Genomic DNA, 17,913 nt, shown 5'->3' with positions numbered 1-17,913 from the left:
AGCTTCCCATTTTACCAAGGAAAATATTAAAACCTAATTACTTTCCATGGCTTGTTTTCTTCTCTGTGGATCCGTTTCGCATTCTCTTTCAAACCTCACTATAGGCTACTCTCTTCCTTGCTCAGTAAGCTCCAGTTCCATACTGGACTTATTTCTTCAAAGGTGACAAGCTCATCTCCCTTCAAGGTCACTGACCAGGTAGTTCCCTTTACCTAGAATGCACTTCTTTCTGTTCTGTACATTTAGCTGTTTCTCATCCTTGAGAATGTCATTTATGTGTCATTTCCCAGATAGGCCTCTCCAACCATCACATTTAAAATAGTGGGTCCCTCCTGTTATTTGCTCAGGGCCTTTATTGTTTCCTCCATAGTATATAATTTCATTTACTTCCGTATTTTTGTCAGTCTCCCTTAGTAGAAAATAAATTCCATGAAGGCATTTATGAAGTCTGGCTTACTTACTCTTTTTTTCTCTTCATCATATAAATATCAAATTCAAAAACAGAATACTCAATAAAAATAAGGCAAAAGTAGAGGTAATATAATACCTGTTTTTTAAAGAACTAATGCCAGTCCTAAAGAAACTGCAAGTTGATCAGAACACTACAGATGTAGTATATCAAATTATGTTGCACAACTTAAATGTATATATATATACAATTTTTATTTAAAAGTTAACACTGTGGATGTATGGAGAAGGCAATGGCACCCCACTCCAGTACTCTTGCCTGGAAAATCCCATGGACAGAGGAGCCTGATAGGCTGCAGTCCATGGGGTCACTGAGGGTCAGACACGACTGAGCGACTTCACTTTCACTTTTCACTTTCATGCATTGGAGAAGGAAATGGCAACCCACTCCAGTATTCTTGCCTGGAGAATCCCAGAGACAGGGGAGCCTCGTGGGCTGCCATCTATGGGGTCGCACAGAGTCAGACATGACTTACAATTTAATCCTTCTGTATAAGTTTAGTTTGATTACATGATTAACAAAGTACACTGAACAAAGTTAATTCATGTTTATTATTTAACTACATGTACTGATCTCTACTGTATTTATAGTTCCAAGAAATGGTGAGTCAAGAAGACAAGAAACTTCTATAACTTTAGGGATTTGGTTGACTGATGGACAGTGTAAGATAACATCTATTCTCTCACCATTTAGGACAAAAGAACTACATAGTCAGAAGTACTCCTGTGTGTGAAAGAAGAAAGAGTGAGTGATTGAGATATGGTGTCTGTCACAGGGGAAAAGAATTAGTAGAGGAAATACAAGAAATCATCGATGCCTTTTGCTACTTATTTATACTAGCAATGATTACTGAAGAAAAATTTTCAATTCTTGGATTTTTAATAATATTTAATTTTGTAACATAAGAATAATACAAATTCCATATGGAAAAGTTTGACAGTATTTTAAAAATGTAAAAAGATGTTATTTAATCATTAATTAAATATATATATATATATATAATTTGCCCCTCGAGAAAATCTATATTAAAACTGCTTTATTCATGTTATTTCTAGTTTGAAGACAAGATCCTTAAAGAATGTTGTATAATTTTTGTGTAAGAAAAAAATTTTAGATATAGTCTTATCCCAAACTCAGAACAAAAAGATTTAGATGACCAGTGTGTATCAATGACATTTTATATTCTATTTTAAATACTAATCATAATGGCTCACTTCAGTTTGTGAATGTATAAAAAATTACATTCTAGGTTGTTTTCATACTTATGGAAAACAAAAAAGGCATGTGATTTCAACCTCTTGCACTTTTACAATCATAGTTTATCCCTCAAATTTTATATAAGTGAAAGGTCTTTTAGCAATATTCCTTATAAATCACTCAGTTTTCCTTATTGAACCCAATTTTCAATATTTTCAGTAAAGTTCACTCTTCAACTTTCTGAAAATATTTCAATTCCCCCCTTTCTGTAAATATAAGAACAACATTCAGTCTTACAGTTTGTGTACAATATTTATGTCAGTTCAACTAATTTGAGGCTATAAATGTAAATAAGCAGGTATTTTTCTGATCAGCTATGTTCACCTGTATTTACACACAACTTACTGGATTTTAGACTTAATTCATTCAAATTAATAAATTTAATGAAACTAATGACTCAAACTATTGTTTTCCTTGTATATTTCAATTTTTCACTGAAATCCCTGGGTGGAGGAGAAAGATCAATTAACACAATCTTGGTAGTAAAATGAACTCACCAGACTCTCATATTCAAACCATATTTTGATTTAATGAATTATTTGAGTATTGATTATTTTTGGAAACATGAGTCACACCCTGAGAGATGCATCAACTCTTTTAGACTAAAGCAGAGTAATTTTTGAATTAATGGATCCCTGGTGGCTACTAATCACTGAGATTGATATACATGGTTACTGACATATGAAACAAGATTGTATTTTATATTCTCCTATCTTTCTAGTACAAAAATAAAAGTTTTCATATCTTAAGAGAGTAAAAACTGTTAATTTTAAAATTACCAACACAAAATAAATACTGTGGTTTTAAACAGAGGGAAAATTAACAGAATAAGGGAAATTTGAGTACAAATCATGTTTTCATTTACTTAATCAGATGAAGTGATCTAGAAAGCAGCTTTACTTTTTGATCAATTCAAGGAGGTTTTAGTAATAGGAAGAGTGTCAAACTGATTTATTTTGTCTTTATGGTGCAGAGATTCACAGCCAGTTAAAAAACAAGAGAAGAGATGCTTCCTATATTCAAGTTACTCATAGCACAGTGTTAAAAATGAAATAGTTCACTTTTCAGATCCTTTTCTTCTATCTATGTATGCAAAACGGGGAATGAAGAAGAGGATGATGCCTTCATTCAACCATGAAATATGTTATATAATTTGGTAAAAATAAATCACATTAAAGGGTTTACTTTTTGATTACTCTTAATGAGAAAGCAAATTATATTAAAATGAAAATCTACCCTCTGTAACAAATTTTAAAAATAAAACAAGAATCCTATTAGCTCTTAGGACAAAAAGTTACTAGAAAAATGAATACATATGCTTAAAGTTAAATATTAAGCCTATTATCAATGCTTATTATTAAGTACATAGATAAGATTTGTATTTTCCATTAATATTTATATATTGTACATGTACTTCAGTAATTCTAAAATTTATCACATTTTCAATGTTTACAAATTGGCAAGATATGTTGATTCATGTCATCTATTTTTGAAACTACAAATAAGAAAATATCCTTCAATTGGTCTCAAAAATAACATTTTGAAGTTCCACATTTTATCAACTATTAGCATGATTATTTCAGCATTCAAAAATTATCTCAAGATATTATAAGGCATAATTTCCAACCACTGTAACTTTAAGTTGTAAAAAGCATTTTAAAAGCAATTATTTGTGTCTGACGAAAAAAATCTGAGCACATTTTCTCCATAATATTCTGTTGAAAAATTCTAAATTTTACCCAACTTACCCTTTAGGTGTGATATTATTCAAGTGTAACACATAGCTTGTGTTTTTAGACTATTAGTACAAATGTAAATTAAGAGTTTTTGGAGACTATCTTTAATGATCCTATTTGTTAGGTAAGTTGAGTAATATTCACTAAGTTAAGCTAATTTACAAAACACAAATAAATTAGATATAATTGGTAAATCTTTTAGTTAAAATGTCTTGTAAAAGTATGAGAAAGCTATTAAAATAGATAAATAAAAATTACTGCAAGAGTTGACAACTCTATGTCCTTAAATTTAATATGAATTACTGAAAGGTCATACTTTAATACTTGAGACACTTTGGTAGAATGGCTTTTTACTCATTTGAAGAGTGTAACATGTTTTATTTTTGGTAGTATCCTCAGGGCCTAGGATGGTTACTGGAACTTTGAAAATATAAATGTTGATTTAGGGACATGATTGAAAGGATATACCTGTTAAAATGTTCCTAGCCAACTTGACTTTAAGTGTATACTTCATTAGAAGCCCTAGAGACATTTAGTATAACATAAATGTCTGATTTTCCAATTACTAAAAATCGTTTCTCCTTTCAATAAAAAGGTCAAGTAATTACATGTTATTTTAAACAATGTTCAATTTTCAGAGGTAAATTAAGTAACTACTTCCTTTGATATTTAATGCCAATAGTCCTTGAAACCAAATGAGGGATGTGTGTGAAGGTATACACCCCCATAGGAGAGCATGGCACTATAGGTGGTACTTATAGAATACATTTTCAAAGGCAAGATGGTTGTGTATGGTTTTCAAGCTGACATATGCATTTGTGATTGCAATCTGGAGGTAAAAAAAAAAAAAAGGACAAAGAATTAGAAAAGCATGTCAAAAGTATCAGTTACATAAAGAGAACTGAATATTGATTCTAAACTATTCTAATAAACTGGCTGTATATGTTTATGACAAAAAAAAGGCTGTGTTGTTCTTATTTCCTTCTCTCTTAACCTTCTCACCCTCACAAAGAAAGCCCACATTTTCATGCCATCTGACCTCTATTTATATACCTGCAAATTATTTCGAGACCTTGTATGTTGAATGGTAACTCTAATTTAAGTTTTATATTTGAGGTGTTTTAAAAGTGTGACGTAACAGGTGACACCGGCGGTCATCACAGTGCCAGTGAGAGCATCCAGCCAGGTACATGCTGGAAAACTTTTATGGTTGTTCCTCTCTCAGTCTAGGAGGATTAAGATTATGGAGGTGGTTTTTTAAATATAGATCTTTAAATATTCACAGCAGAAATCCAATGAGTATGTCTCATAAAGATTGTTGGCTAGAAAGCAAAAAAAAAAAAAAGTCAAAAATTCTCAGTGCTTTCCATTCGGTAAACCTCACTTTCACTTTTCACAGGCTATTCATCTTCCCTTTACCACTTTACCTGACTTTAGGCATAGAATATTCACAACTTCTTAATTCACACCTAATAACACCCCCACCCCCGGCCCCTTCGGGCATCTGGGCTGGAAACAATTCGGAATAATTTCTAAATGTCTACTACATTCGGTCGGGATGGGGTAAAGGGGTTGCAGCTGGGCGAGGGTTTGGTTTATCGAAGGCACAAGGCTGGTTATTTGGCCAGGGGTTACAGCGAGAACGATCTGCTTTCTTGCAGGCGTGCGGGAGAACCTAGACATTACCGTGCAGTGAGCGACCGCAAAGAGCCAGAAGTCTCCATTAAGCCTCTACCACAGAGCCTGACCTCCCGTGGAGACCGCGCAGGGGGAGCGGTCCCGCGGCCGCCAGTAGTGGGACCCAACTGCTGCTGATGCTCACGCATCCGTTTAAAGACATCTGGAAGCAGAAGAGACCGCAGTTCGTGAGGTCTCCGGCCCCGGGAACTGTGGACAGGCGATCTGGTGAGGAGACATCCTCGACCCCCTCGTGTGGAGAGCCCGGAGAAGCCCACCCCGAGACGAAGTTATCTGCCAAGAGGCGACCAACGCACCGGTCCTCGGAGCACCCACCTCCTCCCGCCCCATCTTGCTACTCCACCGGTCCCTTTACCTTGGTTGTTGGAGACGTGACTGCAGTCGCCCGGCCAAGCTGTCAGCAGAGGCAAGAAGAAACCAAATTGCAAAAGAAATTCCCGGACTTCGCTGCCCCCCATGGTTCTCCCCGACTCTCTTCTCCTCCCCCTTAAAGAGAAGTGGCAGCAGCGCAGCCAGGTGTTCAGCGTCAGGTCCGAGTCCACGTCTTCTTCCTCCTCCTCTTCCTCCTCCACCCGGCCCACAGTGGGTGTCCCGGGGCGACCTCCGCGCGAGGCCCCGGGGGCAGGGCACGAAGGTCCAGGCTGCCCAGGTGCAGGCGCAGCTGCTTCGGAGGAGGACGCTGCTTGCGGCGCCAGGGAGCTCCTGGCGGCTGTAGGCGAGCGGAATTGCATCCACCGCCGTGTCCCACTCGCGCGAGGACTATTCACTTGGGCCTGGGAGAGCGCGCGCGCAGGAGCGAGCTCGGGCTGTGGTTTGGGGGAGGGGAGCGAAGGGGCGGGGGAGGGCGCCTCACGGCGGGAATGGGGGGAGGGACGGCCAGGTGCGGCGGTGGCTCGGGCAGCTCTGCCGGTCTGAGCGCCTCTCCTAACTCAGAGTGGGCACTTGCAGAGCCAAAAGCAGGGCTGGCGCCGCAGCTGTGAGCGGGCGGGGGCCGCGGGAACTTTCCTCCGGCCAGTGCGGCGAGAGCCGAGCAACTGAGGAGGCTCCGCGGGGCCGCAAGCGGTCCAAGCAAGCTACAGAGCTGCGCCCTCAGCTCCTAGCCTAGGTGGCGACGGCAGCGGCCCGCAGAGCGGACCCCTCCAAACTCGGCCGCGTCTGCTTCGCGCTTCGGCCTTGGTAGCCTTTTCCCGGGCCTGTCTGAGGCCGCACTTAGTCTCCTAAGCACTTTCCTTCCCATTTCGCGGCAGCAGCGTCCAGCGTTTTAGGGCTACTCTGCACCCTGCAGGGCCACCCTCGACTTCACATTTCCGCCGCCGGAGGGGGCGAGTGCTGTGGCCGAGCGCTCCGGGTCCGGGTTGAGCTTGGCGGCGGCGGACCAGCCTACCGCTCCTCAGCCTGGGTCGCCCAAACTTGCCCGGTAGGGCGAGAGCCTCAGCTTGGCGGCCGCCTCCGCAGCTAGTCCTAGGAGAGCGAAGGAAGGCAGCGAGCTTCAGAGGAGTCACCTCAAGCTGGAGAGGGGCGAGTGCCTGGCACGAGGTCTTACTGAGGTCTTGTCGTCACCGTGCGGCCGCGACTTCACAGTGGAGGTCAACAGCATGGTCGCAGCCGCAGGCGCCGGGATTTCGGGGGGCCCGGGACGCCTGCAGCGTGACGGCGTCGCACCGCAGACTCGGAGAAGCCCACGGGCTGAGCTGTGCGTGGCCGCCTCCACAGACGCGCCGACTGCCTGCGAGCGGACAGCTATCCCCGCGGAAGCCGCCCCCTCGCGGCACCCACTCCCTCCCAGCGCTCCACGGCGCCGGCTGCCTGGTGGGACCACTCGGCCCTCGCCTCCAGTGTTGGGAGTTCGGAAAGGGGGCAACACAGGTGCTAACAAGGAGGGGTCTCAGGGCGCCTAACCCTGACGTCCTCGCCCCGCGGCCGAGGCGGACGTGGAGGGTAGGGCCCGAGCCGCAAGCGCCTCCCAGCTCCGCCAAGCCCGGAGCTGGCCCGCCCGGCTGCCGCCGCTCGGATGCTGCGAGTCCGGCGCTAGAGGGGGTTAGTAGACAACAACAAAAAAATGCTTCCACTGCTCGCAGGTGAAAGAGGCTGGTCACGCTAGGAACCTCAGGAAGGAGGAGGAAAGCGCCCAGGCTAAACTTAAGACGTTTATGAAGGGCGCGCCAAGGAATCTGTGCCACTAGTGTGGGGGTTCCATAATAGTTTATTCGCTGTTGTTATTATAATCGGCATTTTAATTGAACGGACTTAGGGTTTTACAGTCGAGTGAGGTCGAAAATCCTACCTCAAAATTCATGAGAATATTTTTTTAAAAATATTTATGACAGGGAAGAAAAGTAAACCCAGAAGAAGAAAAAAAACGATATTAGGAAGGATATCTTTTTTCTCTAGGGCAGAGGGAGGGAAATGGCACAGTGGCAGGATTTGGGAAAGTAGTAAATGGAAGAGCAAAGGATCTGCGTTCGATGTTGACAAAATTCTGGAGGAGAAAACAGCCTTCCATTCGACGCGTTTTAGCGCTGCTATGTTTGTGTCACACACAGCTGAAGTGGTTCCAGTTATTGCTTTATAGTCAATGGGAGGCAAAGAAAAATACAGAAAAAAGATGCCCCACGTCTAAGTCGTGCAAGGAGAGAAATATGAAAGGCACATGATTTTGAGGTTGTGCGGAAGGTTTCCGATTGGTGACTGTACTTTCACTTTCTTTCGAAATTCAAACACTGCCTCTCATTAAAGGTGTCCAAGCTAATTTAAAGGTATGCAGAAAACTTCTGAAAAGATAACCGAGTATGGAGTTTATGTATTAGTACTCAAAGGAATAAAATCTGATTTTGCTACTGATGCTACCACTCTTACTGACAGACTGTATCATTTGCAATATGCATTTGCAAACTCAGTTTACAATTTATAAACTGTAAAATTAAAAGATTACATTATAATATAAATCATTATGCTTAAACGTTCATAAAAGCGTTAGATGATTCAATAATTTATGTTTTGATTTAAAATAATCTTTATATTTACTGTAGAAGAATATAGCTTCATGACCTTTTTATAATTAAATTTGAATTCCTTATGTTTAAAACCATTTACAGTAAATAGTTTTATAGATGTCATTAACAACTCACTAAGAGAATAATTTTATCCAAAGACACTCCTTTTAAAATGGCTGTGCGCTCGGTTGCCTTAGTCGTTTCAGACTCTTTGAGACTTCATGGGCTGTAGCCCACCAGTCTCCTCTGTCCATGGTATTCTTCATGCAAGAATACTGGAGTGGGTTGCCAGTTCCTCCTCCAGGGGATCTCGTCTACCCAGGGATCTGGCTGCTCTGCCAGCGCTTCCTGCGTTGCAGGCAGATTCTTTACCTACTGAGCCACCTGGGAAGCCTTTCATTTTTTACTTTCTCTTTCCTTCTCCCCTTCCTTCCTTCCTTCCATTCATTAGAGCCACTTCCTTCTAGCCTAATTTGAAAAGAATGTTATTGGTGTTCTGTTTACAATATAGTCTCTAAAATGTAATATTCAAGTGAAATATCAAAATTTAAGTTAAAACTTTGATATTAAGATATTTTTACTCTGGGTTTTGGGGGGAGACAACTTCTTTTTAATGATATTCTATTTTTCTAGTTTTCTGATAAACTGAAGGGTATAATATGATTTATTAACTTAGAAATGCAAATTATGTTAATTTCTAAACTTGTAGTTTTTTAATTAACTAGACTTGCAAGATTTTCAAAATAGAATACCACTAAAAAGAAGTTGTCTCCCCCGGAAACCCTAGAGTAAAAGTATTTTAATATCAAAGTTTTAACTTAAATGTTGATATTTTACTTGAATATTACATTTTAGAGACTATATTGTAAACAGAACACCAATAACATTATTTTCAAATTAAGCTAGAAGGAAGTGGCTCTAATGAATGGAAGGAAGGAAAGCGGAAGGGTAGAGGAAATAGAGAAAGTAAAAAAAGAAAAGCTGATTCATTTCTAGGATTCACACTTATTTCCAAATCAAGGCACAATGTTTCCAATTAGGGTACAATTTCCAAATTATAGTACAATATCATGATATAAATGCTGTTATTTATTTCAAAGTAATCACCAACTCAGTAAACATGAGTTTGAGTAAACTCCAGGAGTTGGTGATGGACAGGGAGGCCTGGCATGCTGCAGTCCATTGGGTCGCAAAGTGTCCGACATGACTGAGCAACTGAACTGAACTGAACAATAAGAGCTGATAAACTTGGATTTCTATCTTCATCCCTACCTAAAAATTCACCTACAATTCACATTTTTTGTTTGTTTAAATAAATCATAATCAAGTATGACATAATATATTGCTTACATGGCCAGATAGTGGAAAATCATATTCTGATTTTGGTCTTTAAGAAAGCAAATAATTTTATTTTTTTTCTAAATATTAAAATACAGTATGTTTCATGTGTTTAGGCACTGCTTATTGCATATCTAAAATATAATGGTATCTTAAAAATTCACCTCAAATAAGAATTGAAATAAAATTTTCTTAACCTTTGACTAGAGTAAGATTCCATGGGTTTGATGTAATTATCAATGCCAAGGACTTCCCTGGTGGCGCAGATGGTAAAGAATTTGTCTGCAATGCAGGAGACCCAGGTTCAATCCTTGGGTTGGAAAGATCCCCTGGAGAAGGAAATGGCAACCCACTCCAGTATTCTTGCCTGGAGAATTCCATGGACAGAAGAGCCTGTTGGGCTAGAGGCCATAGGATCAATTTCAAAACATGATTGTAAAAAGAATTATCTTAACCATTTGACCATCTGTATTATACATTATATATATATACATACATATACAGGTTTCCCCAGTGGCTCAGTGGTAAAGAATCCACCTACTAATGCTGGAAACACAGGAGATGAGGGTTCGATCTCCGGTTTGGGAAGATCCCCTGGAGGAGGGAATGGCAACCCACTTCAGTATCATTGCCAGGACAATTCCATGGACAGAAGAGCCTGTTGGGCTAGCGTCCATAGGATCACAAAGAGTCAGACATGAATGAACACACACAGGTGGCATTAATGGTAAAGAACCCAGCTGCCGACGTAGGAGACATATAAGAGAGCTGGGTTTGATCACTGGGTTGGGCGAATTCTATGGAGAAGGGCATGGCAACCCATTCCAGTATTCTTGCCTGGAGAATCTCATGGAGAGAGGACCCTGGAGGGGCTACAGTCCACAGAGTTGCAAAGAATCAAACACGACTGAAGAGCCTTAGAATGCACATGCATGCACACATATGTGCACACACAATGTGTACATGTGTATTCATTCTAAAATATTTGTTGAGTTTTTTTAAATGCTCAGTTCTCTTCATTCAAAAGAGTTAATGGTGATGTGAGTAAAATAATTTATTCTTTAAAAGTAACTTTTTATTTAAAATAACCATGGTTATCTTATGTGAGTTAGAAGCAATTGCACTTACCAAAAAGTACTTCCTTTTTGATTTTTTAGCAGTGTTGATATATTTGCTGACATTTGAGTTTCAAAGTTATAAGCCACTCAATGAACCAGATGCAATATTCATGTAGATTTATTTGCACTTGTCTGTTTGAATCATACTTATATTCAGAAAAGCATTGATGTCTCATTTTTCAGTACTATGTTGTTCAGAATTCTTCTGTATGCTCTCAGACCATTGTGCTTCATGATAAATGTGGTCTAGATTCAGGTATAAATGATTAACTTTTTATTAAATAAGGAACATATAACACTAAAACTAGTCTAAGCTTTCATTTGTAGTAGAAATAATTATATTCACAAATACTACTTGCTTTTAAAATGATGAAACTTAAACTGCAATTAATTTATTTGGAAAAAAGAAGAAGGATTCTAATGTTTCATACTAAGCATGTTTCAAGGCTTGAGACAGTCTTAACTGTTTTATTTTGGTAAAACAGTAAATTAATCCATTTATAGCTATAATTTGCATTCTCTAAGTTCAAGATAGAAGCAACAGGAATATAAAGAATATTGGCTCTACTACAAAGCCATAGTTATCAAGACAGTATGGTACTGGCACAAAGACAGAAATATACATCAATGGAACAAAATAGAAAGCCCAGAGATAAATCCACGCACATATGGACACCTTATCTTTGACAAATGAGGCAAGAATATACAATGGATTAAAGACAATCTCTTTAACAAGTGGTGCTGGGAAATCTGGTCAACCACTTGTAAAAGAATGAAACTAGAACACTTTCTAACACCATACACAAAAATAAACTCAAAATGGATTAAAGATCTCAACGTAAGACCAGAAACTATAAAACTCCTAGAGGAGAACATAGGCAAAACACTCTCTGACATACATCACAGCAGGATCCTCTATGACCCACCTCCCAGAATATTGGAAATAAAAGCAAAAACAAACAAATGGGACCTAATTAACCTTAAAAGCTTCTGCACATCAAAGGAAACTATTAGCAAGGTGAAAAGACAGCCTTCAGAATGGGAGAAGATAGTAGCAAATGAAGCAACTGACAAACAACTAATCTCGAGAATATACAAGCAACTCCTACAGCTCAACTCCAGAAAAATAAATGACCCAATCAAAAATGGGCCAAAGAACTAAATAGACATTTCTCCAAAGAAGACATACAGATGGCTAACAAACACATGAAAAGATGCTCAACATCACTCATTATCAGAGAAATGCAAATCAAAACCACTATGAGGTACCATTTCACACCAGTCAGAATGGCTGCGATCCAAAAGTCTACAAGTAATAAATGCTGGAGAGGGTGTGGAGAAAAGGGAACCCTCTTACACTGTTGGTGGGACTGCAAACTAGTACAGCCACTATGGAGAACAGTGTGGAGATTCCTTAAAAAACTGGAAATAGAACTGCCTTATGATCCAGCAATCCCACTGCTGGGCATACACACTGAGGAAACCAGAAGGGAAAGAGACACGTGTACCCCAATGTTCATCGCAGCACTGTTTATAATAGCCAGGACATGGAGGCAACCTAAATGTCCATCAGCAGATGAATGGATAAGAAAGCTATGGTACATATGCACAATGGAGTATTACTCAGCCATTAAAAAGAATACATTTGAATCAGTTCTAATGAGGTGGATGAAACTGGAGCCTATTATACAGAGTGAAGTAAGCCAGAAAGAAAAACACAAATACAGCATACTAACGCATATATATGGAATTTAGAAAGATGGTAACAATAAACCTGTGTACGAGATAGCAAAAGAGACACTGATGTATAGAACAGTCTTATGGACTCCGTGAGAGAGGCAGAGGGTGAGAAGATTTGGGAGAATGGCATTGAAACACGTAAAATATCATGTATGAAACGAGTTGCCAGTCCAGGTTCGATGCACGATACTGGATGCTTGGGGCTGGTGCACTGGGATGACCCAGAGGGATGGAATCGGGAGGCAGGAGGGAGGAGGGTTTAGCATGGGGAACACATGTATACCTGTGGCGGATTCATTTTGATATTTGGCAAAACTAATACAATTATGTAAAGTTTAAAAATAAAATAAAATTAAAAAAAAAAGAATATTGGTCCATGAGTATGTCAAAACATCAGGTCTAAACTTTTATTTAATTTAGTACTTTGAATGAGTACCATTATCTAAGTCACATTTTTGTTAATATAAAATTCAGAAATGTTCTATAAACAGTACTGTTTTCATTTCATCAGCTTTAAAATATAAATTAAATTATTGAATTTTATGTTTTACCATGCATACAACTAAAGTAAAAAAAAAATCCACAAAGTCAAATATGTATATTTAATTTGAAGCTCTTTCCTTTAAGAACTGTGTAATCAGGGAAAAACACATATACTATTTATTTTGGAAATTTTTCTTTCATTTTAGAAGGTAGTTAATATTTTTCTGGAAGATATTCAAAATAGTTCTAGGTGCTTTACTCTTAGCATATCAAATCTTAAAAACTTCACAGAAAAGAAAAGCAACTTGAAGCTACACAAGATATACTTTGGCTTATTCTGCTGTCATATTGCATTTTCTTCTTGTATGGTATATTGATAGTAAAAGAAAAATATGTATATATAGCATATGTCATGTGCATATCACAGATATGTAATATGTATTACAAGTATATACGCTTTTAATTCAATGAAAACAAACTTTCTAGTAGTTTTCTAATTCAGGAACCAAAAATTTAGTAAAAAAAAAAAAAGCAAAAAATTGGTTTTGCTGAGTAAGCAAGGTTTTTGTGTGCATTTGTGCTGAGCACTGTGAGGAAGATACAATGATTATTTGGATTTGGTTCCTAACTATCAGAAGTTTATATTGTATTGAAGGGTACAGACATGTGAATTACTCCAGTACAAACATTTTATGCTACCTCATAATGGAGTCCAAATTGTTACAATTATGAAAGAGGAGAGGAATCATACCCTCACCCTCCAAGGCAGAATCTCTACAGTTACTACTTTGTCTCTACAGTTAAACCTACTCCTGGTATGGATTGATTCTGAAAGCTAGTGATGAACTTTTACTTATATCAAATATAATACTAGAGGTTATACACAATGGCCAAATAATGCTATTAGACTCAAGTAACTTACAGTTTTTAAATGAAATGTGCTTAACAGTCTTAACAAGACATCAGGTACCCACAAAAAATAATTTTAACTAAATTATGTAGAGATTTCTTAATACTATATTTAAATTTATTTTATTTTTACTGGTAATGTATTATTTTTTATCTTTCATGCCCCAGAATGACCAGCTGTGTGAAAATAACTTTGTTTTCATGTAATTAGAATAAATACCATTGAATATTGACATAAATGTTTGATATTTATTCAAACAGGGAATAACTAATGAAAGAAGGAAAACTATCTTTAAAAAATCTTTTGTATATTGAAATCTGCATGATTATTCCATCATAATAAATAAAATAACATCACAAAACTGTTGTTATTAATTTCTATTCAAGTATTCAAATTAGCCTACCAAAATAGACTTGCTATTTTGTCTTGCATTATACCTGCACTAAGATGCTTTCTGCCCTGCTTCTGGAAAAGACAAAATTAAGTTTTACAGTAAAAATATTTTGGTAAGTCAAATAGTTGAATGTTAAATTTATAAATAATATTCTGGTTTGGTTGCTTAGTCATGCCCGACTCTTTGCGACCCCATGAACTGTAGCCCACCAGGCTCCTCTGTCCATGGGATTCTCCAGGGAAGAATCCTGGACTGGGTTGCCATTTCCTTCTCCAATAAATAATATTATCCATAGTAATAACCAATTACATTTAAAACATTTAAATATTGTTTTAGTACAGTCAAATTGGAGATAGATTAAAAGTGTCAGATAAAGAGAAGTGATTCCCTAATCTTTAAGTAAAGCTAAGTTTCTTTTTATAGAAGTGTTTCCTATAATATTTCAGTTTATTTTGAAATTAGGTAGCAGGCTTCCATTTTTGAAGTTCTCTTGTTTTTTTTTTGATGGGGGTGTATATTAAACTTGATTAAAAAATAAAAGAGCAAGTCTTGAGTGACATAGCATTTTACTTCCAAGTGAGTTTTAACAACCCAATATTAATAAAAACTTAATATGCCTAACAGTTACTTTTTAGTTCAGGTTCTAAATCATTTTAATCAGAGTGTGTTTCTTTACTATGGCTGTTAACATGTATACAAGGAATATAAACATTTCTCAATATACCCTTATATTTTTCTGATGATTAAAAATTCTATATAACTCACTTATACCCATCATTTGGTAATTAGCATATGGTTTTTCATATCCTTGCCTAACTTTGATACAGAATCCAAATTCCCAAAGGACTTCAAAAAATATAAAGAGAAGAAAATGTTTCTTTCACATCTCTACAAAATATATGTGATAAATAATTTGTATTTAAATACTAATAATATTTATCTTTTTTATCAAATTTACCATCTTTATTAACTTTCTTAATAAAAGATAACATATTTTTCAACAGTAAAAATGTATATAGTTGCCCTTTTCCTGTTTATTAAAAATTATTAGGTACTCGAGTCATTTTTAACTTTATAAAGTGTAATATATGAGTAATAATTATTACACATATGTGGTGCCTTTTGTGATTTTTTGGGAAAATCATCTTTTCTCCTTGGGGAACTAAATCCTACTACAGAGTCCATTTGAGATGTCTGTAGAATTTCAGAATTAAATTCCATCATGGTTCATTGTATTAGTATACTGAGGCTGATAGTGTTTAGAATTCTATTGTATTATATTTTATAATTATATTTTTATAGATAAAAAGTGAATATTTTAAATTAGTGGGGGGAAAAGCAAACATAAACCCTAGCCTAGCTTAGATTAGCTTTAATATGTAGTCAAAGACTTTTGTTGATTTGCTTGCTCCTCACTTATTTGGCAGCATAATTTGAAATACATAAGAAAAGGGAAGAATATTCATGCTTGTTTTTGATTATTTTCATCTAATGAAAAAAGTAAAGTTATTTTCTTATGAAAAGTATGTACAATTGTAAAATAAATATTAAGCTTATATGTTATTTATCTAAAGCAAAGTTCTGTTAATACTGCCTTACAGAATTTGCAAAACTAAAAATGTTGTATTTCTTTGCTGTTTAATACAAATGCCACTAACCATATTCAACATGTAGCTTTTGAGTGTTTGTGATTAGTGTGACTGGAAAACTGAATTTTTTTGTTATTTATTAAATTTTAAATTAAGTAGCCATGTGTGGCATTAGCTAATACATGTGTGTGTGTGCGTGTGTGTGTGTGTATTCTAGTTTTATTTTCAATACTTCCACTTCCATGTTGATAATGGGAGAAAATAAGAAAGGAATTTGAAAACCATGTGGACACACAGTACAACTTTCTACAAGAGGAGCTCACTTTTACTAGAAAGATTCTGTTACAAACAGTGATGTTTATCATCAACAAAAATGAAGCTCATCTTGAACAATAACTTTGCTACTGCATGTGTTTACAGTCTTCAAATCTGGCCTATGAGGAGCCTTTTTATAATGCATTGAGTTAGAAGGCATTAAAAGTAATCACTCTGATAAAAACTTTATTAAAAATTATTTCAATTCTGAGTAGAATTACTTGCCTAACATGCCTAATCATGGATACTAAAACTTTTTAGATGGTTCAGGATCTGCCATCACCCTGCTATGACAACTATGTCTGTTACATCTCCTGAGGTTCCACAAAAATCATAGTGGCCTGAAAGACTCAATAGCATCAGTGGAAGTTCCAAATCCAATATCCCTACCTGGAGATTTGTCAAAGAAGCACCAAGATTTTTACATGTAGATGCTAGTATTTGCTTTTTGTTTTGCTTTTGAATTTTCAGTTTACATGTAAAAACACTGTCAGGATCTCATTTTTATTTTAGTAGACTTTTTTTAAATATGAGGTTTCACAGGCAAGTTAGAGAATCTGTTTACCACTGTTTTATTAATATTGCCCTAATGTTTGTCACTTGATGATAGCCTTTCTAATTTTAATTTGTCATAAGGACCAAAGTTAAATTCGATAAAAAGTCATTTCCTAAAGAAATCTTAAAATATGATAAAATAGAGTATTAATTTTTATATTACTTAGCAATCAGTTATATAGTATTTACTAAGTGCCAGACACTGTTCCAAGTCCAGATATTCATTTCAGATAATTTCAAATAGATAACTATTGGGAGTTGCTATAAAACACAGGGACCTCAGTCTAATGCTCTATGATAACATATAAGAGTGAGGTAGCGGATGGATGAGAGGGAGGCTCATTAGGTAGAGGATATAGGTATACTTATAACTGATTCACATTGTTGTACAGCAGAAACCAACACAACATTGTAAAGCAATTATTCTCCAATCAAAAATAAAAGTATTTTTAATAGTTTCAAATACTAATTATATCCAGGAATTTAATTACTCCTCAAAAGCAGCATTCTGAAGTAGTTGCTGTTGTTATCATTATCTTACAGATTAGAAAGCTGAAATGCAGAACTCACCCAAAGGCACCAGGACAGGAAGTGATAGAGCAGAGATGTGAACCCATCTCTGTGCCTTTCATTACTATGCTGCCTCCCCTGTATCTCAGACTGTTGACCCAAATATACACAAGAACATGCATATGTAGTTGGCATACACCTGTGTATCTATGAAAACTTATCTAATTCTATGAAATTAAACCTAGGTCATGGAGTCCTTTCAGTGAATCTTCTTCCCAACTGTGACTAAGTTCCCAAATGACCTCATTCTTCATTCCCATGGCCCAACATTTGTTACTCTTGCCTGCGGCCTACAAATTGGCACTTTCCCTCTGCCTCAACAAGGATTAAATTATGAACCGCTGCAGCTGCTGAACTTCAACACTCCCTGTAAAGAGTTCAGGGTGGATATTAGGAATGAGGTACTCTGTACTCTGGGAAAAAATGGCAGACCAGGTCTTCGGAGAGTTAGATGTTTTCAGAAGATTTTATGAGCCCAATTATTGCATGTCCTTATCTAGAAAAGCACTAAAATCCTTCCTGGTGATGTATGCTCCTGGTAACTAACAGTAACCTTCACAAGACTAGCAGAAACCATCTGTAAGAACATATGTGCTTGATTGCATGCACACCCACATCACCAAAATCACACATACTGACCTTCCTTTCTACCTCTTGGGAGTAGATTCTCAGAGCTATTTGAAATGCTATCTCCCAGGCTATAGTCCTCATTTTGCCCCAAATACAACTTAAATTACAATTCTCACTT

At 37.3% G+C, this 17,913-nt stretch overlaps 1 protein-coding gene across 1 annotated transcript in view; it reads right to left on the bottom strand.

Moving 5' to 3' along the window:
• The window catches only part of EPHA6 (EPH receptor A6), a 1,039,321-nt gene extending 1,033,117 nt beyond the window's left edge, over positions 1-6,204 (bottom strand). The window contains exon 1 of the mRNA XM_025282417.3: positions 5,516-6,204. Within this exon, the coding sequence (XP_025138202.1) occupies positions 5,516-5,891 (376 nt within the window). The 5' untranslated portion in view covers positions 5,892-6,204. The remainder of the gene's footprint in view (positions 1-5,515) is intronic.
• Between the last annotated feature and the right edge of the window lie 11,709 nt (positions 6,205-17,913).

This window comes from Bubalus bubalis, chromosome 1 (assembly GCF_019923935.1).
Source record: "Bubalus bubalis isolate 160015118507 breed Murrah chromosome 1, NDDB_SH_1, whole genome shotgun sequence".
Classification (NCBI taxonomy): Eukaryota; Metazoa; Chordata; class Mammalia; order Artiodactyla; family Bovidae; genus Bubalus; species Bubalus bubalis.
The sequence above is the reverse complement of the archived record's forward strand: the minus strand, read 5'-3'. Positions and strand labels throughout refer to the sequence as shown.